At 40.8% G+C, this 26,916-nt stretch overlaps 1 protein-coding gene across 8 annotated transcripts; it reads right to left on the bottom strand.

The window, feature by feature from the left end:
* Positions 1 to 329: 329 nt before the first annotated feature.
* On the bottom strand, positions 330 to 26,879 carry Abl (tyrosine-protein kinase Abl). Of its 8 annotated transcripts, none has more exons than XM_070215352.1 (10): positions 25,812 to 26,879; positions 11,006 to 11,059; positions 8,514 to 9,060; positions 8,035 to 8,450; positions 7,073 to 7,659; positions 6,469 to 6,751; positions 6,290 to 6,410; positions 5,188 to 5,543; positions 2,671 to 4,248; positions 330 to 2,352 (listed from the first exon to the last, which is right to left on the bottom strand). In XM_070215352.1, the coding sequence occupies exons 1-10, from the start codon at positions 26,137 to 26,139 to the stop codon at positions 1,835 to 1,837; spliced, it is 4,788 nt and encodes a 1,595-aa protein (XP_070071453.1). In that variant the 5' UTR covers positions 26,140 to 26,879; the 3' UTR covers positions 330 to 1,834. The 8 variants fall into 8 exon arrangements, with proteins under 8 accessions (XP_070071453.1, XP_070071455.1, XP_070071450.1 ...); XM_070215354.1 differs by having other exon boundaries at positions 5,455 to 5,543; XM_070215349.1 differs by having other exon boundaries at positions 330 to 4,248.
* Between the last annotated feature and the right edge of the window lie 37 nt (positions 26,880 to 26,916).

Below are 26,916 nucleotides of genomic sequence, written 5' to 3'. Positions count from 1 at the left end.
ATGGCGCTGAAATTGAATTCAACTAAATTTTAAAGTAAAAAATACATTTTTAAATATTTAAAAGATAAAATATCTTATTATTAAAATTTTTTTTTTTAATTTAAATATGTTAATATGGCTAACCATGGACCCCCTTTTAAAATTTTTTCAGGAATCTATGAATTTAATTGCTTTTAATTTTTTTAGTATTTCACATCTCGAAAATGATTTTAAATAAAATTGTTTAATTCCTAATATTTTGTTTCCATGTTCAAAATATGTTTCTCAATTTTGAAAAACTACCTTTTGAATTCGAAACCCCATCATTGAAAGCCCGCTAAAACAACTGGTTTTGAATTCTTTAAATATCGTTTTTATTTCTCATTGAAGTACTTTGTTTTTGATCCGTTTTCGTTTTAGATATTATTCTGCAGCGCATATCAGGCGCTTGGTGTATCATAGAAGTTACAGAAATATATTTGTGTATATATTGGGCAACGTGTCGCACTCGTCCTGCCAGCTGTGTTGGCCCATTTTATTCGATTCGGGGTCAAAGAAGAGGACTAGTGGGGTTAAGGAAAGGCAATGTATTGTATGCACATCAATATTTATAATTATATCTGTAGGTTTGACCGCCCTGCATATTTTTACAGGCTGCCCCTCGCCTTACTCTTTCGATTCGTTTACTTTGAAATAAATTTATTTGGTTTTCGTTTTTGTTTTCTTTTTTTCTTTTTATATTATTTTTGTTTACGTATAAAAGTTGTTTAAAATCCTTGAAAATATCAGATAATAATTACAATTGGTTGTGTAATACGTCTTAAAAGCATTTCGATGCGCTTCGTACTCGAACGAACATAGATTAAACATAAATCAATTTAGTCTTTGCCACTAAACATATCAATTTGAGTAGTAGTAGTTGTAGTTATCAGTTAATAATAATATCTTTGGGCTTTGCTACTGTGTACGTAATGGATACGCCGAGTACATATAGATCATGATCATAGACATATATGCATGCTGCGGGCCTTAAAACACACGATCGAAAGAAGTATCCGAAGAAGTATCAAGTTCCTATTCCTTTTCCGTTTTTCTCAAAAGGGGAGTGTTGTTTTTCTGGTCGTTAAATGTATAATATAATATCTTTATCTGTTTATCTTGTAGAAGTATGTAAATGTATAGGTATAATAAAACATTTTACGACTAGTATATGTAAATATATGTATGTATATGTGTATATGCATTGCGTTTTCATTTGTAATTACTAAGTTTATTGAGATATTCTATGAATATATTTCCTTTCATTCTTAAGCCATGTCTTGTGTCTTTCTATATAAAACAAACGAAGCGCGATTACGTTTGGGGGTTTTTAGGGTTTTTGGGTTTTTGGGGGGGCGGTTGGAAAGGGGCTGAGTGGGTGGGAGGAGGGGTTCCCTTACTTTACAATTAAAAACAAGGCTCCTCCCGCGAGACCTTACCCAAATTTGCTTTGCAACTCATTGTTTACTGATTTCTTGCCTTTAGTTATTTAGTTTTTTTTTTTGTTTTTCTGGAAGCGTTCGTCGGGGCTCTGCACAGATCTGACTAGATATATATGGGTATATATAATAGAAGCTACTACTACACGCTACCAAGTACGATACATAGGTGTCCTCCTCCGATTCTAGTTGTCCTTCCTTCCTTCTTCTTCTTCGCTGGGCTTGAAGTTTCATTTCCTGTTTCCGTTTCCTGTTTCCGCTTCCACGGGGGATGGTTTGGTTGGATGATGGGGTCACTTGCGCTTGATGAAGTTGCCCTCGGCGTCCAGCCAGATGCCCGGATGTTGATCGGGCGCATCCATCCCCCGTCTTATCATTTACCTGTTGAGCGCATTCGAGATCTGGCGCAGCGACTGACCCACCTCCGAAACCAGGCGTTCGTTGTCCTGGACGTTCTTGCTGCCGGCGGTGCGCAGGTGCCGCGACTGCGCCTCCACCCGCGTGACCAGCTCCCTGAACTGGAACTTCGAGTGCGGCGGCATGGCTCCATTATCCGCAAAGATCACACACGAATTGTGCAGAATGTTGAGCTTGTCGCTCAGCTGCAGCCACTGAGATCCAGCGATGGCGTTGACAGGGTGCTTGAGTGATCCCTCCAGCAGTCCCACCAACTCGAGGATGCTCTCCCGCGAAATCTGCGTGGAGCTAGCGGATCCTGAAGTGGCAGGATCAGCTAATTTCGCTATGGGCGTCGCATAGATGGTCAGCTTGGTGGGCTTGTGCGGCACCGCTGGCTTCTGCTGGATCTGCGGCTTCTGCTCGTACAGCGACTGGGTCATGTCCGCCTGGCCCACCGATCCTTGACCCTCCGGCTGCTGCTGCTGCTCCTCGTCATCTGTGAAGAGTTGCGTTGAATGAGAGGTTTTTATGGCCTGCTGCCTGCTGACAGTGCAATCTCTACTAGAGGTGCTAGTGGATGTGGTGGTGGAGGAGTTGGAGGTGGTGGTGCAGTTCGGGGGCGGTGGTGGTGGGGCTGCCGGTGGTGGCTTATTGCCCGGCTTGGCTGCCGATTTCCCCAACCCATACTTGGGCGACAGTTGGCCGCCATTCACCACCGTCGTCGGCTGCTGTTGCTGCTGGAGAATCGAGCTACTTGCATAGTCCGGCGCCGGCGGCTGCTGCTCCCACAGTTTCTTTAAGCTATTAATACTACCTGTGCTCCGTCGCTTGCCGAGATCGCCGCCCTCGCCCGCTGCTCCCGTCTCGTCTCCACATTTCTCCACATTCGAGTTGGTCACATCGATTTTGATTTCAGTCTTTTGCATGGCCTTCCGATTAAGGGTTCCCGTAGTATTGCAATTGGCATTGGTTGATGGTGATGCTGCCGGAGCTGCCGGCTCCTTTTCCTTGTCCACCCGACGCAGATGGGCCTTGAAGTCAATGATGGTATTGGCCGGCTCTGCCTTGGCCATCGGCGGGCTCATCTTCTTGGGCTCGACTTTCTTCAGCTGAGCCTTGAATCCCGAACCATTGCCGTTGGTCAGCTTCTGCTTCGGCAGATTCATGCTCTCGGCCAGCTCAGTGACGAGCAGGGATACGGGATCCACAGCCGCCATCCCCGAGCCATTTGCTAGGTTTGCTAGGGGAGCCGGAGGAGCACCCTTGATCTCGGTGATCAGCTTCTCCTTGAGATCGGCCTCTCCCGGTGGACTGCCCAGCGAGCTGCAGGAGTCGGTGGAGGGCTCACGCTTCCGCAGGGACACTCCAAACCTTGAGCTCGCCTCCTCCACGCTGGGCGCAATGTTGCTCACATCGTTGTGGCTGCTGTCGTTGTTGTTCGTTCCGTTGCCATTGCTCACATTGCCATTGTTCGGCAGCTGGGCATGCAGATGCTGCTGGATGGCCTGCACAGCGCTCTCGGGCGCCGGCGGCGGGGGTGGTGGTGCTCCCTCGAACTCCTCCGGTGGCGGTGGCAAATCCAGCGGCGGCGGCGGAAACTCTAGATTGGCCAGAGCAGGCTGAACTCCCACTGCCGACACTCCGGAGCCACTGCGCTTGGGTGAGCTACTCGAATTGCCCGCTCGGAAGGAGGAGAACGTCATCATGGTGCCCTCGGTGGTGGTGCGATGACGCTGCAGCTTATTCAAACTGGCAGCCGCATTGTTCTGCATGGTCACTCCACCGGATGAGTTGCTCCGGATCATCTGCTGCGGCGGAAGGGGGCTGGCCTTCGGATTTTGCATCCTAGTAGCCGGCGGAGTGCCGTGTCCATTGGCTGCTGGCGGAGCAGGAGGAGTGGCGGGTGGAGCAGCATCACTACTATCCTCCAGACTATCCAAATAGGCACCGATTCGTGCCACCTTGGGCAGAGTGCCGTAGCGATTCACCACCCGCTTGACATTCATCACCTCCAGGGCGCCCACGGTGATTGGATGAGCTGCGGTGGTCACCACTCCGTTGTTGCCATGATGCGGTTGAGCTGGTGGAGGAGCCGGTGCCACAGCCTGTGGATGCTGCTGGGAACGCTTGCTTTGGCGGGTCTCCAGACCGCGATTGCCCATCACGGGCGTCCCAGTTGGCCGCTTGAACGAGCTGTGCTGCTGCGAGGAACGAGGACCAATGCCTCCTCCGCCGTGGAGAGACTGCTGCATCTTGTTGGTGGCAGGAGCGGCAATCACCTGGCTGAGACTCTGCTCCAAACTATCGCCCGTGGCATCTGTGTCCGGGTCGGCTGTGGGATCCGTTTCCGAGTCGTAGCGCTGCGTCAAACTGTTGATGTCGCGGGCCAAACCTGTAGGAAGTAAGGAAATTTATTTAATTTGAGCTTCGTTTGGCTTGTGGTTAATAGAATGCTTCGTGCCGGGTGCTGGATGCTGGGTGGTATTAATGGTCAGTGATGGGGAATACCTTATGTTCTCGAAATATAATAAAAATGTTATTAAATTCTAACATTTATTGGAATTATATTTTGCAAGTTAATTGAAAGTAAGGAACATATAAAGGCACTTCCCATCACTCGTAATTCAATATGGGTTAATCCTGACCAGAGTCTTGTGGTGTGTATGTGTGTGCGTTGATGTTTGTCGAGCGGGTAAAACTAAAAACACCAAAAAATTAACTTAGGGAAGACAAATGATGTATGAAAATGAATACCTGGTATAACCTTGAAAGGATTTTTACCCTAGACAACAAATCCTATTTCAGTTACTGAACGAAAAGAGCGAATAACTCTTTCTATTCAATTCGAAATAAATAATAAAATAAATATTTGGTAAAAGCAACTAAATAGATAAAAACGAAAAAGTCACTTTCAAGGATATAAACCAAATGGATAAAACAAAATAAATTAAATATGTATGACTAAAAACATAGATAAAAACTTAATGTTAACAGGCACCAAAATAAATGTGAATAGAAATAACGACCAAATAGTAAATAAAATAACAAACGTATAGAAAGATGGTTAGAGAAATGTTCATGTGGAAAATGTTAATGATAAGAAATCACACAGACATTAGGAAATCATCAAAACAATATCAGCTTTACAACTAAATTTAGAAAATAACCAAAATGGTATCCAAATTTAAGGATTCCACCAACAAATACAGAAACTTAAGCTAATACAAACGAACTAATAGTAAGAAAAGAACATAAATACGAAACGAATAACACAGAAACCGAAAGAACATAAACAATTTTTGAATTGGAGCTTTCCGTTGACAAAAAATACCTCGAAATAGGATGTCGTAAAGAAAACTACTGCAGGAGGACGATTTCTTAATGGAATACTGTTGTTGTTTCTGTTGTTGATGTGACTGTTGTTGTTGTTGTTGTTGTTGTACTTGCTGTACTGGCAGTGGTACGAACTGTTGCTGTACGGACTGTTGTTGTTGTTGTTGTGTACGTATTTGGTGTGTGTAGTGGGTTGGAATTTGGGTCTTGAAATTTCTAGAGAGGGTCTGGCTGAAATAGTTGGCAGGTTTCAATTTGTGTATACCATTCGTGCTGAGGTCGTCGATGAAAATGCCTCGGGCGGTGGCAGGATCCTCCTCGCGATAAGTGGAGTCGCGACTGCTCGAGAGCAGGCTAAATTAAAGAAATAAGAAAAAATCAATGGTTAAATAATCTGTGGGAAATATTTGTAGGATCAGTTTACAATTTGGGTCAATATTGAATTTGTAGAAAGTAATATATAATGTAATGATACTATATCCCTATAGAATAGGTAAAAAAAAAAATTAGGAGCGGAAAGCCTTAGTTTCTAGTGCTCTTAAATCGTTTTCAGTTAGCTCATAGCTTTACACTGTAAGTTAGCTTTATATAAATAACTAAATGAAGAGTATAGCTAACAACATTGCTCTGAACAACTTGTTCAATCTATCCATCTATTAAGATTATTCCTAAGATATACAAAATAGGAACCCACTGGGTTAAATATTTAATAAAACAATTTATTAAACTTTGTTTACGAGTTATCAAACTATTTAAAATGTAGGATAATTTAGTTTTGGGTATTTAATAGTAAGTAATCTAAATATGTCTTTTATTAATTATTTAAGTTTAAATATCTATCTATCTATTAAGATTTTGATTCCTAAGATAGAAAAAAAAAGAAATATTTGATAAAACAATTTATTAAACTTCGTTCAGTTTTTAAAATATTTAAAATAAAGGATAACTTAGTTTGAGCTATTAAATAGTAATTAATTTAAATAAGTCTTCAACAAAATAATTATTCAAGTTTAAATTCAACTTATCCCATGGCATATGTAGTTGTAATTCTTCAGGGAAGACTTTTTCTTTAATATTCAATCTGCACAAGTCCCGCTCACCTGGTTCGCTTCGGTGGTGCGGGCGCCTGCTTGCCCTGCTTGTTGGTGGTGCGACGCATCTGGACGTTGCCCTTGCCCTGGCTGGAGAAGGTGCTCAGCTTGGTGGAGGTGGAGCCGGTTTCTGCAAGCGAATGGCAATGGTTAGGGAAGATCCAACTTGGACGTGATATTAGCCTCACCTGACATGGGCGTGCTGGCCTGCTGCTGGTGCGGATCGTTGTGGTGGGCATTCGGCGTGAGGGTCTGGCCGCCGGGCAGACCCTTCTTCACCATCTGCGGTGTGAGGCTGAGCGAGGCGGTGGCCGAGGATGAGGAAGCGCAACCGCTGGCCGCCGTCGTTGTGGTTGTGCTGGCTCCTCCGCCGGTGGCCACGCCCGATGTGCTCGGAGCGGAGCTGCTCGCGCTGGTGGCGGTGGCGTTGGCGTTCAGCTGCTTCTCGACCGCTTCGGTGATGGACGATTCCTGCGGAGGAGCGGAGAAGGAGAGATGGGCACCATGTGGCTCATTATTGCTTTCACTAATTGCTGCACCCTCGATCTCGAGCGATCAGAGCACGTCGACGAGGTGGTGGCGGTGGCGATGCCTGTGGCTATGGCTATGACTATGACTACTCCTATTCCTATTGCTATGGCTATGACTGTGGACGCTGCCGCTGTTCTGCTGGAGCTGCTCGTCGTCGTCGTCGCCGTCGTAGTCACTCGCCTCCTCGCCAGCATCGTCGTGATCCTCATGATCTTCGTCATCGTCATATTCATCGTCATCCCACACCTCGACGTCACCCACCTGAAACATGTGCTCCAGCGCATGGTGTATGCTCTTGAACGTGGGCCTGTCGGCGGCATCCCACTGCCAGCACTGGCGCATCAGGTCGTACACCTCCGGCGGACAGCCGGGGGGCCGCTCCATGCGATAGCCCTTCTCCAGCTTGTGGTACACGTCGGTCAGGTCGATGCCCGGATACGGTGACATCCCGTACGTGGCTATCTCCCACAGCAGCACCCCGAAGGCCCACACGTCCGACTTGGTGCTGAACTTGTTGTACGCCAGTCCCTCCGGTGCCGTCCACTTGATCGGGAACTTGGCCCCCGCATGCGCCGTATACGTATCGTCGCGCATCAGACGCGCCAGCCCAAAGTCCGCCACCTTGACCAGCTTGTTGTCGCCCACCAGGCAGTTGCGGGCGGCCAGATCGCGGTGGATGTAGTTGCGCGACTCCAGGTAGCTCATTCCCGAGGCTATCTGCGTGGCCATGTAGAGCAGCGCCACGGCATCGAGCGTCTCGCGGCCGGCGGAGCGCAGAAAGTCCAGCAGATTGCCGTGCGACATGAACTCGGTGATGATGTAGAAGGGCGGTTCACGGGTGCAAACACCTGGTAAAATAAATTTATTATTTATTTATTATTTTTATTTTTTTTATCTTATTTTATTTTATTTTATTTATTTATTTTTTTTATTTTATTTATTTTATTTTATTTTGATTTATTTATTTTTTTATTTATTTTATTTATCTTATTTATTTTATTTATTTTATTTATTTTATTTATTTTATTTATTTTATTTATTTTATTTATTTTATTTATTTTATTTATTTTATTTATTTTATTTATTTTATTTATTTTATTTATTTTATTTATTTTATTTAATTTATTTATTTTATTTATTTTATTTATTTTATTTATTTTATTTATTTTATTTATTTTATTTATTTTATTTATTTTATTTATTTTAACATCCCAAATACCCACCTATGAGCTGCACCAGATTGGGGTGCTTCATCTCCTTCATGATGGCCGCCTCTTCGAGGAAGTCCTTCAGTGCCATCGTGTCCTCCTTGAGCGTTTTAACGGCCACCGTGTTGCCGTAGCGCTTCCAAACGGCCTCGTATACCTCGCCGTACTGCCCGCCGCCCAGCTTGTGCTTCATCATGATGTCCGTCCGGCAGATCTCCCACTCATCCGGCTCGGGACTCAGCGGGAAGACGGTGGGCTTGTTCTGCTTGGGCGCCGGATACAGGAGCGGTGTGATCAGGCCGTGGCCCTCGTGGGGCACGCTGTGATGATGCACCAGCTCGGCCAGCGTGTTGAACTTGGCCTCCTGGGTGACGAAGACCTTGCCGTCGGGATCCTCCGAGATGCGGTAGTGGTAGACGCGACCTTCGTATCTGTTTAGGAGAAGTTAAAGAAATTATTAATGGAAAATCAAGAGTAGTAACCCATCTACTCACCTCAGACTGATGCTCCTCTGACCCGGTGAGCTCTCGCTTTCGCGGACCAGGAAGCTTCCGTTGATCCCCGAACTCAGCAGATACTCGGCGGCATTGCGCGAGATGGGTCCATGGTACCAGGAGTGCTTTTCCAGCGAATTCAGCGGAGTCACATAGTTGGAGGGCACCCAGCCCACGTTGCCGGAGTCCGAGTGCGCCTCGCACCACTCCCCCGATTTGTTGTAGCTCAGGATGCGAACCTGCTCGCCCTTCTTCAGGCTCAATTGATTCTCGCCGCCGGCCTGGAAATCGTACAGGGCCACAAACAGCTGCGGATCATCCTCCTCGGGTCCGGGGGCCAATAGGTTCTCCTTGGAGGTCCAACGGTGGGCGGATTCAAATACCGAAGTGGTCGAGCTGTGGCCACCGCCCATCGAGGAGCCCTGCAGTCCGCCCAGTCCACCCGAATCCTGCTGATGCTGCAGGTGCTCCGCCGCATCCGCCAGAAGAGAGGCCGCCGTGCTTCCGGCCGGAATGTGAGGTAATGGACGCGACTGCAGCAGGGCCTCTGCAAAAGGAAAATTAAAAAAACAGTTTAAAATATAATATAATACTATTTATTATGGGGCTTTTCTTAGGATCATCGTTAACCCATTAAAATTGGTTCCATTCTATCCAACATCTTAGGGTTAATATATTATTTATTATTATTACGGTTAGTTAAAAAAGGCAAATCAGTTGATTTTATATATTTAAACCGCATAACTTTTTACGAACTTTGATAATTAATATTAAAATCCTCCTTACAAATCACTTTTTTCGGTGTAGTAAGAGAAGACAATGCAGGTAAACCCGTTTCTCTTCCTAGGAATGCGGGCAATTTGTGGAGCAAGTGCTGGCCAGCGGGGAAATGGGCCTGCAACCCACCGCTCCATTGAGGGAATGGAATAAATTATGCATTAAGCGGAATAAAATTACACAAATCGCTGTCTGCCAGCGGTGGACCAGGAATCCCTCAACGAGGCATTTTATTGTGGGAAGTTCTAACTGATTGTCAGTCGGTTGCATTGTCCCCTCACCTCATACCGTTCTTTCTTTTCGCCTCCCACACTCTCTTTTTTCAACTGGGTATCCATAGCTGTGATGCTCCCTGTATCTATAACTGCATCTATGGAATGCAATCCAGGAAATAGTTTTTTGGAAGACCTTTACAACCCTTAAAAAAAGTTCAGAAACAGAGAGAAACTACATAACAGCTTAAAAATCTGGAATTTATTCTTCTTATTCTTAGTATATCAACGAAAAAGGTATCTACTAGTCTGCACACTGATTGCAATTCCACTTTCTTGTACCAAGTTCTTCTAAAGAATCTTGCAGTCCACTTTATGCTGAAGTTTCGCTTGATAGATTGTGCAAACTTGTCAGATCCAAACCTGTCCAAATCAAGCTTCTATAATAGGGTACTCTTTGAAATTAAACCAGACTTTCGCTATAATGTCCCATTGAAATAATTGTACAAATTTACATTTTTCCCATTTTTTTTTGTTTGACCAAAGCAAACACTTCCGCTGCATAAATATTCTCCACTTTCGTGGACACAATTGTGCATAAATTTGGGTGAAGTGGAAGTCGTTGGGAAACCGGGAATCTTTGGTTTGCGGTCGGTGTGCTAAGCAGTCATAAACCGATCCAAATCATATTGTAACGCATTTGAGAAGGGTTCCCCATCGCACACAGTTAATTTATGCGCGCGAGACAGGAAATATTAATGGCGAATAATAGGTGTGGAGTGGGTTTTTGGGGAATAAAAGGGAATATAGGGACAGATTAGAGCGGAAATGTACAGTTCTCCAATGGTGGTCGGTCTGTCTGTCTGCCTGTCTGTTTAAATCCCCCCACCGAATATTAGCCGATGACAATATACACCCACTTTATATGCAATCTCGTACATCCAATTTTAGAGTGTTGATTCTGGAAGGGAGTGACTCACGTGTTTCTGGGTGTGAGGATCGAGAATACTTTGGCATTGACTCAGTTCTTTTTAGGGTTAATCAAGGAAAAGTCTCTAAACTGAGTCAGCTTATGCTTAGTGTTTAATTATCATAATTATCACTAAATTGCTAGACTTAATGATCCGAAGCAATCCAGTTTTCAATACAAAATCTACTATTCTTCTATTTGAACGTTTGAACAAGAAACTATCTTTTCTCTTCAATTAATTCAGAACATTTAAAAAAAAAAAACTTTTATTACTAATCCTTAGAATAATTATATTTCACTAAGTATTACGAATATTACAAAATTCAGATTTAAGGAACATTGTTTATTTATCAAGGCACCGTTCATCATCACTGTTTTTAAGAACCCGAAATGATATTGCAATATATAACGAAAATAACCGAATCATTCTATGGGAACCGCTCTTTAATTAATACGAATGACACTACTTATGTGGAGTTGTACTTCGGTATTTTTGGTATCTTGTTGGATTGTAGATGTTTTGTGGTTGTTACCTAAGTTCATGTGATATTTGCCTGGATGGCCGCGAAAAGAGCTGTGCTTGGTACCTGCAGAAACGAAAGAAACAGAGAGATTTTGTGTGAGAGACAGTTTGTCAGCCGACTTGAGAATTATCTATGGATAGAGCAGGCAGTTTTTGATGTTATCATCTATAAACGATGGGCGGCAAATGCGATGAACTACAATGGAATTCCGATGAGGCTCCAAAACAAAGTTGTTACAAAACGAAATAAAAAGAAAACTAAATTAAATACAATTATCTTAGTCATAGCTCTAGGTAAGTAATATAAGAAGTACATGTACAGCGATCTATATATACAGTTAGCGGATGGATGACATCAAAAGCGGAGAGGCATTAGAGAATTAGAGGGTCTTGCAACCGCAGAAAGGCCAATTAGCGACCCGGCCAGAACAAGAAGAAGAGTAATAACAACAGCAGCCAGATGATGGCTTCAGTAAGTGCTGTAATTTCTCAGCCAAGTGAAAAGTATCTCAGTATTTCTGGAAAACCCAACATGCGAGTGTCTGTACACTGGAAATAATCAAAGCCATAACTAAGAATTTAAAATTTATTAAGATTCAAAAATAGTTTGTCTTTAAAATAATTAGATATCGTAGAATATTTACAGTTGTTATATAATATATATTATATTAAGTTCATATTAATTTTTTTCGAGTGTGACACGCCCCCTAGACATTTGACAAAAAAAATGGGGAGTGAGGTGGAAAGAACAGAGAAATATATGCCCCATTCAGAGAACTTAAGCTGCTGCTCAAGCGGAATGGGTCCAATGAACTTTAAAGTCACAAAAAATCTACACATGTCGGAAGAGAAGGAGGTGGGAATATGGATAAGGAAAGAGACGGCTATAGGGACATGTCTCAAGCCATGCACATCCGCCATCTAGCGACTGCTTATGCAGGTTATTAGCGTGAATTTGGAGCATCTCGAGCTGAGGGCTGATTACGAGTGAAATGATGCGCGGTACCGCTTCCCCGCCCCCTTGGGCCACCCCCAAGCCACCCACTTTTCCCCCACAACTACTCAAAGACTTAACGGTAAGTGTGTTGAGTAAGCACAGATTGAAATCAGCCGCATCAGCAGCTGAAGTCCCCTCGAAAACCGACGTAACGATACAAAATAGATACAGTGCTTCCTGGGGAACGAGAACTATTTATATTTATTTACTTAAATTTCAAAAATATTAATTTACTTGTGAAAACAAGTTTCAGAACTATGAAGAAAGGCAGAACCGAGTTAAATAGATATTTTTAGCAATAACTATTTTGTTTAAAATACAAAATTCCTTATAAAATGCATATAACCACAAAGATTTGACCAACTATTTGGCATCCACTGTTGCAACAAAGAACTATATGTAGCCTAAAGTATTGAATAGCTTTTCATCACAGCCTTGGCTCTAACAGTTCCTCATTGCGAATCGTCTCTTGAGATTTCCTCGGCATCCGTCCTTTGTTTGATTTTGATGGTCTGTCCTCGTCCGGCGAGCATTAAACTTGATGTGTCTGCCATTTATTATCTGTAGCTATAATGCTTCTGTTCGGGTTTCTTCTCCCCACAAAATCGAGCTTCAATGTGTGATTTATTGCAATGCATTTTCAACTGCTCATTCATTATTTCATTCGCTCAGTCTGTCAACCATTTACACATCCATTCATGCACTTATTCTGTGGGTTTGATTTTTTGTGGCACTTTCTGGTTTTTTAGCTCATTGCATTTAAGCACGTTTCGCTTTAGTTCTATGTTGTTTTTTTACTCTATTTTAGCTTTGTTTTTCCTACGTATTTTTGTGTTTTCAGCTCAAGGGCTTTTGAGTCTTAACCTGGCAGGGATTTTCAGTTGGCCTCGGTCTCGTCTCCCCTTTTTATCACCCTTTTACTCTACTTGTCGGATTTCATTCACATTTTGCCTTTGGCCTCTTGGCCAGACATCCAGACGTGTGTATATATATTTGTAGTGAGTACATATATACGGGGGCAGGGGGCGTGGCCAGTCAACAGTAATAAACTTTTACGGTGTAAATTTAATTAGTCATTTCTCTGGCTTCCGTTGCAAAGTCGTAGAATGGGGTAAAATATAGGAGGAAATTCTCGGGGGTTTGATTTCAACTTTTTCTGCCTTTCAATTTGATTAACTTGAAGGGCAAAACTTGAATACACACTCAGGGAATCAACCTAAAAGTAAACTGAATTCAGCTGTATTAACTAACTAAAAAATAAAATATTCACATTTCTATAAATTTTTCCATCTCTGCACATAAAATTCAAAGAAAGAATGCATTTTCTCAACTTTGTCTGGCCTAATGATAACTTTTGAAGCGGAACTTTTGAACGGAACTTGAGATCATTAAGCTGGCAGACCCGATTAGAGCAGCAAATACGCCCCGAAGGGAAATAGAAACCGAAGCTAGTTAGGGAAACATGAAGAAATTAACCTACAAAGCCAAAGAGCCAAAGTTTTCCCTGCCCAACTTTTGAGAGCAGCATATGGTTATCTGGGAATTTAAGTTTCCTGGGTAATTTCCCCATTTTCACATGAGAAATAAGCAACTGGTAAGTGACAGGGCAAACAAGAAGTTGTAGGGAATGCAGGAAAAAATGTGAAAGAATTTAATTAGTTTTCTGTTTTTTTTATTTTTTGCACCCCAAGGGTTGAGTTCAAGTTCCTCCCCTTGCATCCAAGTGCGAAAAAATGTTGTGCGAAAAAACTACAAGCAGCGCAAAAGAGATGGCAAAAGTGAAATAGAAGATGCGAGAACAAAAGGAAAGTTATGTAAAGGCAAAGAGCCGGAGGGTCCAAGGATCTAAGGGGTGTCAGGGGGTGCAGAGTTGGCCAGGACTTGGCCCTGCACTTGGCGAAGGGAATAAAGAAAAAATGTTAAATATAAAATCCACCCTTGGCTGACAAAGGCAACTCTCCGCGCACGAACCCCTCTCGACTTTTCCCCTTAGCCACCGGCGAATTTACCACTTTTCTAAGGATTCCTTATGCTGCTGAGTCCACGGGGAAAAGGACCAAAGTCGAGGGTACATGCAACCTAATGTGACATGTGACGCAGCAGTCGATCTACTTTACACTCAAAAATAAAATAAAATAAAATAATAATAAATTGAAACTGCAATTAAAACTGATTACTTAAAAAAAAAGTCGTATTCTCAATCGATTATTTCTAGAGATCTTAAAAGGAACTTAAAATTGAGTATGCAGGCTACAAGTCTATCTTATCAAGTGAAGATTATTAGTGATTATTGCATTTAATTGAAAACAAATTATTGTTTGTAATTACACTTTGTTATAAGAACCTAATTAAGAAATTCCCAATTTTTCAGAGTGCACCCTCTCGATTCCCTGAGGCCTGCATTTGCCAAGAACTTGATGGAAATCAAGTGAGTGCAATAAATACATATTAAAGTGAGACAGACGGAGCGAAAAAAGGTGGGACAAAAATCAATAATGAAAACCTTTTCCGCCACAGCCGAGCGATGAGTGTCATCCATAAAATCGCATCACCGCCAGCAAATTAATTGAATGCCAGCATCGAGGCCACAAGAGGACCGAAAACTGCAGGCCCAGGGAAATGTGGTGGAGATAAAAGGGATAAGGTGAAGGACAAACGCTGCGACAAACCACATGAATGGGCGGATCCTGAACTTGAAACGATACGAAGCTTCAATTACCCTTTAAAAAATAAGTTTAAGAAACTTTATAGCAATTTAAAATAGTTTGTAAATTTTTTTTAATATTCCTTTTTTAAACAATTTAGTAAGAACCTATAGTTCTATCTTGTTTGATAAAAATGAAGACCCAAAAACGTATAAGGAATATTTCTAGGGTATCCCCAGTGGGATTATGAAAAGGTAGCAACTTTGTGGAGAAGGTCCTATCGATCCAAGCCCCCTTGAATGTGCATTGCTGCTGCTGTCCTTGCCACAAAGTTCACAAAGCTGCAACATTTTTGCTTTTCAATGGATTTTTATTACAGTCGGGGGAAAGTTTCTTTCAAAGTTATCTCGTACGGAATCTAGGCCCTTGGTATCGGGCAACTTTATCAATTACTGCAGACTCCAAGGTTCACAGGAAAATTTCACCCATTCTGCCCGTGAAATGGGTATCCATTATCACGTGACCAAGGGCCTCTGCGTCTCCAATGTCTAGTGTGAATGAAATTGACTTTTAATTGTCGACGATGACCAGAAAGCAAACAAAACAAGGCACAAAAACCATTGGCATGCACAATTTGTGTGGCTATGTAAATGACAAACAGAACGAGCCGCCCAAAGAGGAGGGAAAAAGTTGCTTATACGACGCGTTGGCCAAAGAGTCGACTCGGAATTCAATTGCGAGTGTCGAGTGAGTGACTCACTCGGCATAGACAGCGGGCACAGTGGTGAAAACGAGTTATCTAGAAGGTGGTTTTGATTATCATCAGCTATCAGCAGCACAACTCAGATGTGTTTTTGCGTTTTGCATAATCTGCTACCAATATAGATAACCATTTAATTGTAGAAACCTCATATCATCCCTTTATGAATGCAATTTTTATGTAAATAATTAAATTAAAGTTATTTCAGATATTTTACAAAATTCTAAGCCAAGTCAAAACAGGTTTTTTAAATCTTTAGAATAAATATATGTATAATTACACCATTTCTAAAAACACATAATCGCATTGTAATAATTTGAAGGTTTTTTGGTTTGACCACCGTACATTTTTCTATGAACAAGACAATTCAAAATTCACACACGCTATTCATTCATGATTCTTTTTATTTTGGACTTTTGTTTGGTTTTTCTTCCTTCGTTTTTTGACCTGCCTCTTTCTGTGTCTGCCGGCGTTGTTCTGCTTTGTTTTGTTTATGTTTTATGGCTTATTGTTTATGGCCAACCGGGGAGAGCTCAGGCATTTGTCATGCTTTTTTCCTAGATATTTGCGCTTATTCATTTGCATGTCAGTTGGCAGGGAAACATTCCCAAACATTTTGCGTGGGCATCTATATATCAGATAATATATTTGAGCACACGATAAAAAGCATTTGACCATAAAAATGTGTTCTTTTTTCCAGTTCTAGATAAACAAATCTGAGAAGCTCTCAGGGGGAGATAAAAGTAGAGGGTCAAAACAACAGATGGAAGAGGAAGTCTCAGATACAAAGATGGAATTTCTGAATTATTTTCTCTACACTCAAGGCATGGGAAAAGTTGACAGCCACAAAAAGAAGTCTTAAGTGCGTGGGCGGAAAAACTCACATTGTTCGGGAATTGTAAAGGCATATTCAACTCTAAAATAAAGATGAAACCTTGGGAAACTCCACTTATATTCGAAAGCGTGCTTCAAATTAACCTTTGTCACTGAATTTTACGTAATTCCTCAATTGAAAGCTACCGAAAGAAGGCAAAAATAATATAATTTAGAGATCAAAGTGCAACTTAAATGTTCGTACGTTTGCCCAAGCGTGTAATTATCGGTGAGTGTTCCGCTCGCAGTGGTAAATAAATAGAAATATGTATTTTCCACCTACCCAATCAATGTAATCTCGGCACTCGGCAAACTAAATTTGATTATCTTTATGGCAGCTGGCCTAAAAGCTTTTTAATGTGCGCAATTTTCCTTGGGTTTCGGTTGTCCCTTCTCTGGTTTCTCTAATTTTCCCCCTTCATTTCTATCATTTTGTCATTGTCGCAATTACCATTTTACGTAACCCGCCGGTCACGTCTATCGCATATCCGTTCATTTGTCCGGCTAATTGTTGGATAATGACACCGAATTTCCCCCGAAATTAAATGGTTGGAGCTATTTTGGGTGCGATCTTTTTACGTGCACGGAAAAATACGAAAGATATCATTTAAAGAATTTTTATATTCTTCTTTTCAATACTAAATAATTCAAATATTAAATCAATAATTTAGTCACAAAAAAACTAATTATTTATAGTTTTTTAAAAGACTCCTTAACTTTTGTAAATTGTTTTCTGTGCAGAAATCTAGCTGTCTCTTCTCTCCCTCTCTCTCTAACTAATTTTTACATAATACCCGAGTCTTACCGCATTGTAAATGAACAAATTTTTCGTTCATACAAATTACGCACTAAAAATAAATCAGAAAAAAAAAACCGTCGATGTTTTCACTTTTCTCGACTGTCTGCTATAATAATAATAATTACCATTTTCACAGCTAATGATTTTCTATTTCAGGTGTCTGCTTTTCAACTATTTTTCGCTTTTATTCGTGCATATTTTTTCAGTTACTGATTTCGTTTTTCGGCCTTTAATTTAAGTCGAGCGTGGAGAAGTGGGAAATTTGTTGTAAAATCGTTGAAAATCTCGTACATTTTGTCTGGCTGCCACGAAAATGATTGATCGATTGAGTCAGCAATTAACAGAGTTGTTTTTAAATTTGATTTGTTTATTTTCATTAAGTGAATGAAAATGAAAATCGAAAAGCCAGTGCAAAGTGAAAGTTTAGCACTTGTGCTGATTTTTCCCACCTGCTTTTACATCAAATAAAGGTGAACGAACGATTGATAAGGATTGCACGAGTAATTAATGACGCGGCAGTTTCAAGTTAGTTTTTCCCACTTCCCAGAGAGTTGAGCATTTTAATTCCAATTTGGTTTTTCCCACAGCTAAATTTCTTCGCCCAGCAGATTGAAATCTTTTTTCATTTCTTTCTGTTTGCGACAGGACAGGGTTCTTCAAAAGAAAAAGGTTCGTTTATCGCGATTGTGAGAACAGAATGCGAAATCAACTAGGAAAAAGGTCGGAAAGTCTGGAAAATTGAAAAGGCAGATAGGTACAGGGGAAAACTATTTAAAGCCCAGGTGAAGGCAGAGGCAGCATAGAGATCTATGATGAGTGCATAAAAGAACCATCTTGGTGATTCATTTACTTCATTTTTTGCACGCTTTTTTGCCCGCTTCCTTTTCTGCTGGATTCTCGGTTTCTTGGAAGCAAGTGCAATTGCTATAAATGAAACGAAACGGACGACGACGACGAGCGACAGGCAGCCGCGGATGTGGATGTCATTTAAATATTACCAGACGGCATAAAAATTGACAGACGTCGCCAGACAAAGGCCAAACAAACTTCTGAATGAACCATCCAAGCAGAGCGTGAAAAAATCCTGAAACCAAGTCCCGAGAACCTGCAAATACCCTTGATGTTTTTCAGTTAAATGTTGGGGGAGTATTTCCTCAGAACTGGTTTATAAAAACAAAATTTTATTAATTGTATTTTTATAAAATTCGTATGACAAAACCAGTTAATTATTTGCCTAATAAATAATAATTACTTAAAAAAGAACAAACATTTATAGTTATTATGGTTTAACATTAATTTATTTACAAAAAAACCTTAATATTTAAGAAAATTTAATTCGTTTAAATAAATTTAAAGTGTTTTAATGAAACTGCCAATTAGAAAACCCTATTAAGAAGAGTATGCAAAAGAAATGAAAGTGTGGAGACACAGAGAGAGAGCGAGAGGAAGTGACAACCGAAAGCCGGCAAGGCAATTAAATGAATTAAAATTCGTATAAATTATGAACAAAATATAAAATCGCTTTTGTGTAGTCCAAATTAACGGCTTAAATTGTTGGTTATCATTTGTTTTTAGGCATATTTTTGGCAGTTTCATGTTTTCGGCCAACGGTTCACTGACCAACGCAAGAAAGAGATGGGAATAAAAGGAGTGAAAAGGACAGCAAGAGCGCACAGAAAGAGAGGGAGGCATTTCTTTGTTGAGCTCCCACCGGCAAAAAAAAAATCAAACAGGTTTCACCTTCTTTCTCTTTCTCTTTGCACTTGCATTTGTCATGCTTTTTCTTTTGCACACATTTCTTTTCTTTTCGCTATTTAAACGGTTGGCAATTTTCTTAATTTGTTTGGTGCAAAAAGAAAATAAATAAAATTTAGAGCTGACCATTTTAATGGTTTTTGGAGAGAAAACTAATAAGCGGGCCAAAATAATGGGTGAAATGGGTGTCCAAAACACAATTAGGGAATATCAATGGCGAATCGGAGAAAATTAAATGAAACCGAATAATCATTATTATTCTTTTTTTAAATAATTTTTAAAAATTAAGACTGCATTAACCTTAAAAATTAAAATATTATTATAAAACTATACCTTTAATGCTTTAAATTATTTACTTCGTTGAAACATTCTACTAGTTCTCATGATTTGTTTTGGATTTTTTCTTTAAATCCCTCATTAAAGTTTTGGATAAAAATAAGCAGCTTACGACTCAATTACACAACTCAATGCTGCTTCTTCCTTTACACTATTTGTGCGAATGTTTTGCACTTCATTCATTTCACACTTCATTTGTGGAACCTTTTCTTCCTCTTCTAGGAGATTATGCCTCACCTCAAGGTGGAGAAAAAAATTCAATCTACCTGCTGCAGCTGCAGAGATTATTTTATGCTGCACCTCGCAATCTGGAGCTTGAACTAAAGAACTAAAGGTGTCTATATGGGTGTAAATATATAAAAGTCACTGCAAGTCGGAGATTCAAAGTTGTGAACGTGCCATGCTGGGCCCCCTGACCACCCACCTCCCCCTTTGCCATATGTACAAATATATATATATATATGTTTGCTGCCCCCCCGAAGACCCCATAAGATCGCATAAACAGTTGCAATTGCGAACGTGATTGGAGCGAATGCAATTCAACCTGGAGATAGAGATAGAGACAGGTACTGAGAACGAGAAGAGAGCAGCCGAATCGGAATCGAAATCCGATTTTTTATACTTCTCATGGCTCAATGATGGATTCAATTCCCGCAACGACAAGAACCAGAAACAGGTTTCCAATCACATTCTGGTGCTCCACAGGGGAACTCGGGAAATTAGAGCCTTTGAATACTGTTTGTGGCCTATCTATCACATTAAATATTTGCTTTTTGATACAGAATTTGACGGGGGAATAAAAATATCTTAGTTAAACAGTTTATTTCCGGTTCTCAAGAGCTTAAGCTCACCATTCACAAGTGATTTTATATTTACTCGAGAGTTTAATTCAAATAATAAATATATTCAAAGTATTTACCTATAATTCCTTTCAAATACATTTAGATATATAACTAAACTAATATTTCCCCTGAAAGATAAGCTACTGTATTCGTTCAATGGGAATTGTTTATGTTTGTGCCATGCACTGGGTGCAATAAACATAAATAATAATATAAAAAAAAGAGAAAAGTTTTATTTGCTGATTTATTTGACCTTGTTGGCTTGTTTAACACTCGGCGACGGAGCGAGCGAGAGGGGAAATCACTCAATTTAATAAAAAATATATGGAAAAGGGGGCAAAGTAAAGGGAATTAGTGTTTGCCTTTGGGGATTGCAAGTTGAATACAACAAAAGTATATAAATAAATATATCAAGTTGAGCGATTCCCCCAAAAAGTTCTGTTCATAATCGATACGGAATACAAAAAAAAAACACTTTTATGCAGTGTAGTGTCAATCAATCAATCAAGTGGCGTCAATACTTCTGACCTCAAAGCTGAAAAACGAATAGAGAATCGGGGTGAAAGAAACCTCTTTGGCTTCTAATTAGTTGCCGTTATACTTTGGGCATCCGTACTCCCCCTTGGAAATATATATATTTTCTTCTACAAATTATGTTTGTTTTTCTCCAATTTCTTTCTTTTTCGTCAGCTAATTTATGCAAACAATTTTCAATGAGGCGAAAGACCTCGGGGGAAAACGACTCCAGAAATAAAATGCGGGCCAGAGTTTCGAGGGCGGTAACTTTGGGGGCGTGGCCACGGAAACGGTCCACTGGGAATGCGAAATTGGAAAAATAAAGACGAGGGAAAATTACATAAAACCCAAGTTAGGCAATCAACAAAAACTTAATGTCACATGAATGAGGAAAATAAACTTTAAATTGATCGGGGAAATTATTTTAAAGTTATGGTGATGTCAGATTTATGATGATCTATGGCCATATAAACAGATCGTAAAGCCATCGGAATGCTCAAGTTCCTAATGGATTAATTTCTTGAGGAATTTAAATTTTGGACGAATAAACCCGAAGAAATTCTTTAAATTGAGGAGGGCTGACTAAACATATAACTTTACTGCTATTCCACCACTGACAGCTGTTCGCCGACTGTCTAATCGGAATTTGAACAGCTGTTGTACTTACTCTGTTTTTCCTATTAGATTGACACGCCCATTAAATGGGTGCGTGCGAAAGGGACAAAAAAGAGGAGGGGAGAGGTCATATTTTGGAACTCGAAATGGTAGCGCCCGGGTCTAAAAATATATGTATATAAAAAACATCAAAGCACAGAGAAATGCAATCGTGGAAACAACAATAAGAACAAAAAGAAGCCGAAATCGAAAAGAAAATGAAGCACGAAAGGATTTACGAGCTTGATCGAAAACAGGAACAGCCACACAAAAACTATAAATATCTTGCCTGGTGAAATACCGCGACAGAAAGAGAGGGCGCCCATGCAAAATAACCTCACGAAGAGTTGTGCACTTTGTTGCTGCCTCAGTAAAAGTCAGGGGCGCGGCCAAAGGTCAGACAACGGGGAGCGATGGGATAAGCCATGATAGTATTTCCTCGATTCGAAAAATTACTTACTTATGAATCGCATCCACCAGCAACAGCACATTAAAATTAAAAGTATTAAAAGGGAAAACCGACTAAGTAAGACATTATCAATATTTTTTAAATGTTTATCCACATTTTTGAGATCCCAATATGACGCATTTCTGAATCTCATTTCTGAATCACATTACTTGAACTTTTTAAAAAAACGTTTTTAAAGTATTATAAGACCCCTCGCACACATTATCGCAACTACGCCCCTTGATCAGTGACTCCTCCAACTTTCAATCTCTGTCAGCGCCAAAGGAAATTGTATAAAAACGACAATAACAACTGAAAGCATGGAAGATACACATTTCGTTTTGGGGCTAATAATAGAAATGCAGCCGCGAAAGAGAAAAGACTTGTGGTACAAAGTGGTAATGGAGACAACGCCTCCGATATGTGGAACCCCCTCCCCTTCGATCCCCGCGATTTCCCTTTTTCTGAGTGCTTTATTATTATGACAATTATGTTTAAGCACATAAAATCATTGAAGAAATATTTATGCGACTGTTTGTTTTTTGTTTTTTTTTTTTGGGGTGGTTAGGTGGTTTGTAAAGCCAAAAAGCAAACAAATTTCCCTCACAGCTGCGTCACCTGTTTGTCACCTGGCCCGCCCCCTTTTCTCGCCCCTTTTCCACCCATTAGCCTTGTGAAAAGTTCATTTGCCCCGTCTCATAATTCGCCGCTTGCATGTCAAGCAAACTGAGACCAAACACCACACTCGGATTTCCCTGCTGGTGCGAAAGAGATGGAGGTATTTGAGCTACACTTGGAAAATATAATACTAACGTTACATAACATTTTATAGATTTTGGTAACAGAATATTATTATATTTCTATAACTTGACGTGACTTGAATTTTAAAAATCTGTTGAAAAATTGCCTATTTATAGTTTTGAACTTTTAGACAAAAACGATAATTTTAGTAAATAATTTTCAATTTTTGCGAAATTATTTTTTTTTGTAAGTGTAATTATGTACAAAAATGGCACTTAAACCCAAAACTGTGACTGCAAGTCATACATTCCACAATATTTGATGAGATAGCAAAAGGCCTGTCTTCAAAATACCTAAAAACCAATGAACTTGTCACAAAATTGTTAAAAGTGCAGAGACAAACGCACTTCATGTACTCTTTCTCCTTGAGAGAAGGAGAAGGAGTTGGGTTTCTCTCCCACTTGAGTCTATTTTAGAGACGTCAACTTGCGTGAGTTGTTTGCGGAGTGGTACTACGTTGGTTCCATCGTTTCCAGCGGGACAGAGTGTTGGAGAGTGCAGTGTTGCATTTGCAACTGCAATTGGCAACTCCATTGAGGCATCTGCATCTGCACCGGTTCTATGGTATTTTCCCAGGGCGACACACAATACACAGCCCTTCGCCAATGCAACTGCCGCCCCAAAGTATCTAATTACATCGTATCGTGTAACAACCAACAACACGCTTATGAAATTGCAACAACGAGCACATCCAACGCCTACGACTTCTGAACATTGATACTACGTCGTAGTTATTAAGAGAACTCCTATTTGTTATTATTATCTTTTCTATATGCTTTTGCAAATACTAAATTCGAATTCCTAAATGCGAACCAGTCTTATGTGTTCTTTTAAAACATTAAATCTATAAATCGTCACTCAAAAAGTTTATTAATTTATTTTTAACTTTATCTGTTTGAAGATTTCTTTATTTTGAGAACTTTTGTAGGTTAGACCATACCACATTTTCATTGTTTTTGTCCCACTGTGGCTAGTTACGTGTGTGGTTGTGTCTTAACTGTGATTGAGCTGGTGTTCCGTAGCGCGACTTTCCCCCAATTCCCCCAATTACCTCCTCTTAAAACCCAGATCCACCCGGACTGACAATTGCGGTGAGTTGGGCTTTCCGTTTCTGTTTTCGGGATTTGTGCTGGCTTGTAATCTGCAGACCCAGACACAGTTTTTACATTGTAATTTTGTAATTGCATTTTGCAGGCCAGACACACGAAAAAGGCAATTGCAGGCCCCCCATTTCGACCTTTTTGGATGAGACACACTCTGATAGTTTGGCAAATAAATGTGCATTTTCATTGGCGAATTTCTGTGTGGGAATTTTCACTCGCACGAAACTGGAAAATGTCGTTTTTATTTTCTTACTACGCTCAATGGCTTTCTGATGACGGCCGAATACATATTGCATGGAGCGATGACTCAATACTAGCGCCAATAAATATTTATATGGAATCCGTCCTATCAGCAGCCGAGCTCAGAGATTGAGTGAACTTAAGTGCTTACAATAAGCGACTAATTACAATATAAATAGCATTAATTGATTACAAATTGCTTGGTGAGACGGAAGGCTCTGGGAGAGCGAGATAAGAAACGGCTTCCAGTTGAGAGGCCAAGAAAAATGTAAAAAATCCATAGATTGTAGTAAATCATCTGGGAAATGTGGCTCAGCTTGTGGTCCCAAGAGGAAATCAATACTTTGTTCTCTGTGGAAGCCATTTGTGTGGGAGCTGGAATATTTCTCGAGCGAAAAATGGAAAGGGTTTCATATGTTTCTTCAAACAAAGTGGCAAGGGAATTAATCATGTGAAATATGATTAGGTTACGGGTTTTAAAATTATATTATTCGAAGCCTAAAATTGTAATTCTAATACATATATTTATAAATCATAAAAATTTAATTAGTTTACAAGGATTGAACTGGTTGAATTTTCTAAGCATGTTACAGTACGTATGTTTGTTCTTCCACCCATAATTCCCAAATTATTAAAATCCGACAAATGTTTTTCCGGAACCCTTATGCCAAATCCCGAATACCACCCGATGGTAGGTCCTATTGTGGTAGGACATCGTTGTCAGGAACATAAAAAAGCTATTAGAAACGGGAAAAGTCCCTAAATAAGGGGAGTACAGAAAATGAGGAAGCAGCGAGAAGGGGAAGGGAAATGTTGCAGTTTGGCAGGACAAATAATGGAATGGTATTAGACGAGAAAATAAGGCAAATAAAAATGTGCGTGAGTGCGTGAAGTGTGAGGAAAATGCGGGGGAGGAAAGTGGAGGAAATGGCAATATGTCAGCGGGGGTGGGATAACGGTGTTGTGGGTCGCAATTTCAACCACTGTGCGGGTGGCAGGGATAAGGGTGCAAGGATGAAGGATAAAGTACAACGGATGGGGGATAAAGGATGATGGAGAGCAACAAATAAGAACTGAAACCGCCCCAAATAGCACAAAAACAACATTGACGCGTGCTGCTCTCTCTTTTTTTCCTTTTCTTTTCTTCCATTTCAATTTCCTTTCTCTTCTCCCTCTTTCTCCGCAGTAAACAAAAGCAGCGGAAAAGAAACAACAAGTATGAAACTAGCCGGCAATAACAACAATAATTCCCAATATAATCGGAAGCAATGGGAAAAAGAAATTGGCTCAATTGGAAAGCAGCGTGAATAGAGGAAAATAGGGGATAATAAAGAAAGGGGGGTGAAGAGGAATCGTAGAAGATTGCACTTTATGAACAATAAAAACAACACTGTGCAGCATAAACTGGCAAATAAATCAAAATTTGCAAGATATTTATACCAGAGATTTTATGGGTGTGCTACTATGTAGGTTTTATCCATTTTACGCTCTTATAAAATAAACCCCCTTTTACATTGAAATTGTTAAAAATATCCTAAGCTTAAACATAAATATTTGCAGTTGTATTTCTATTTTAACGTTTAATTAATCCCCGTTTTACTTTGATAACTTTAAGTCCTTGAAGAATTTCACCACATAAAGAAATGATTTTATGAATATCTGTGGTGATATGAAAACAGACAACTTTTTCTAGCCAACAACATCTTATAGATAGTGAGAAACGTCACAATACTATGATGAAATTTAAACCTGAGTTGGATGCTGCATGCAGTTTTATTTCAGGGAGTGTGTGGGTGAATGGGGCTGTGTGGCACAAAGTCTACACTTCCTCTGGCTTTTTTACGTACATTGCACAATTTCTACACAGAAAAAAAAGTATATTTTTTACGCCTGATTTTAATTTTTAATTCTGTTTTTCAAATTACTGTTTTTATCCGCAGGATGTTTTAATTAAATTTTACTAAGACAATTCAAATTTAGAAAAGATACATTTTTTTCTGTGTTTTTCGCATGCATTTGCAGACCGTTTCCCAACACTCGAACTTACCGTTATGCTCGGTGAATATGTTGAGTCCCACGGTGGGATTGCACCGTGCATCCTTGTGACCGCCGCCGCGTTGGCTCAGGCCCGATCCCCCGCCGCCCCCGCCGGAGCCACCGCCACTGACTACGCCAGAGGACGAGGACTTGATGCGGGAGCCGCGGAGCGTAGAGCCCCCGCCGAGGGGGGCGCTGCTGACGCCACTGGAACTGGAGATGCAGTGGGGGGAGACCGAAGCCACTGGACTGCTGGAGAGACCGATGCAGCTGACGGGGGCCACTGAGCCGCCCCCTCCCGAGTGGGCGCCCCTGTCCTTTCCCTGCTGAGCCCCCATTTGCCAGTGGGTGGTTGGGTGGTTTTTCGCTCTTGCGCAGCAACAACAACTTGTACACTTTTCTCTCGCTGCTCTGCCCTTCGTCGGCTCCTCCTCCTTCGGCTTATTCGCTTACTATTACTACTTTTTTTGCTTTATTCCTCAGCTCTTCTCTTCTGGCCTTTTGCTCAATTATTTGCCGTTTCGCCTTTTGCTTTGCTTTAATTTATTTCACACACACACACGCACACATTTTCTTTCTCTTTCTGCGTTTTTGGAGTAGACAAAAAAGATTGGAGACACTCACGCACACACACGGCAATACACACACGCACGGAGAAAAGGAAGTTTGCGATTTATCTTATTTATTTATTTCATTGGCCGCTCAGGTGAATTTCGCGAATTTGCAGCATGTTGGCAAAGTTTTTGTCGGCAAACTCTTTTGTCGACAAACTGGAAGGCTGAGGGGGAGTTTTGCAGGCGCAGGGGGAGCACAAACACGCCCTGAAAATGCACTTTGTCTTTTGCCTCCGCCTCTGGCTCTTCCTCTCTCTCGCTCGCTCGCTGGCAGCGCTCCTTTTTACGGCTTGAGAGATCCGCAGGCGGACGCGCTTGACATTATTAAGTTTAATCGGTTTTCGCGACGATTTTCTATAGGTTTATCTGATCTGCTAGCGTTGCTCGCTGATTTGTCTATATCTGTGCATTTCCACGCACGGCGACGGGTCGAATTGGAGTCCAACTAGCAGAGTTGCCAGGTGGAGATTTGGCTTTCCCCCTGAAAAAATCCCACTTAAA

This window comes from Drosophila takahashii, chromosome 3L (assembly GCF_030179915.1).
Source record: "Drosophila takahashii strain IR98-3 E-12201 chromosome 3L, DtakHiC1v2, whole genome shotgun sequence".
NCBI classification, from domain to species: Eukaryota; Metazoa; Arthropoda; class Insecta; order Diptera; family Drosophilidae; genus Drosophila; species Drosophila takahashii.
The sequence above is the reverse complement of the archived record's forward strand: the minus strand, read 5'-3'. Positions and strand labels throughout refer to the sequence as shown.

Coding starts and splice junctions, on each gene's coding strand:
- Abl (XM_070215349.1), bottom strand. CDS start 26,139: ATGGGGGCTCAGCAGGGAAAGGACAGGGGCGCCCACTCGGGAGGGGGC. Junction 5,544..6,289: donor GCACCACCGAAGCGAACCAG/GTGAGCGGGACT, acceptor TCTTTAATTTAG/CCTGCTCTCGAGCAGTCGCG. Junction 4,249..5,187: donor TTACGACATCCTATTTCGAG/GTATTTTTTGTC, acceptor TACTTCCTACAG/GTTTGGCCCGCGACATCAAC.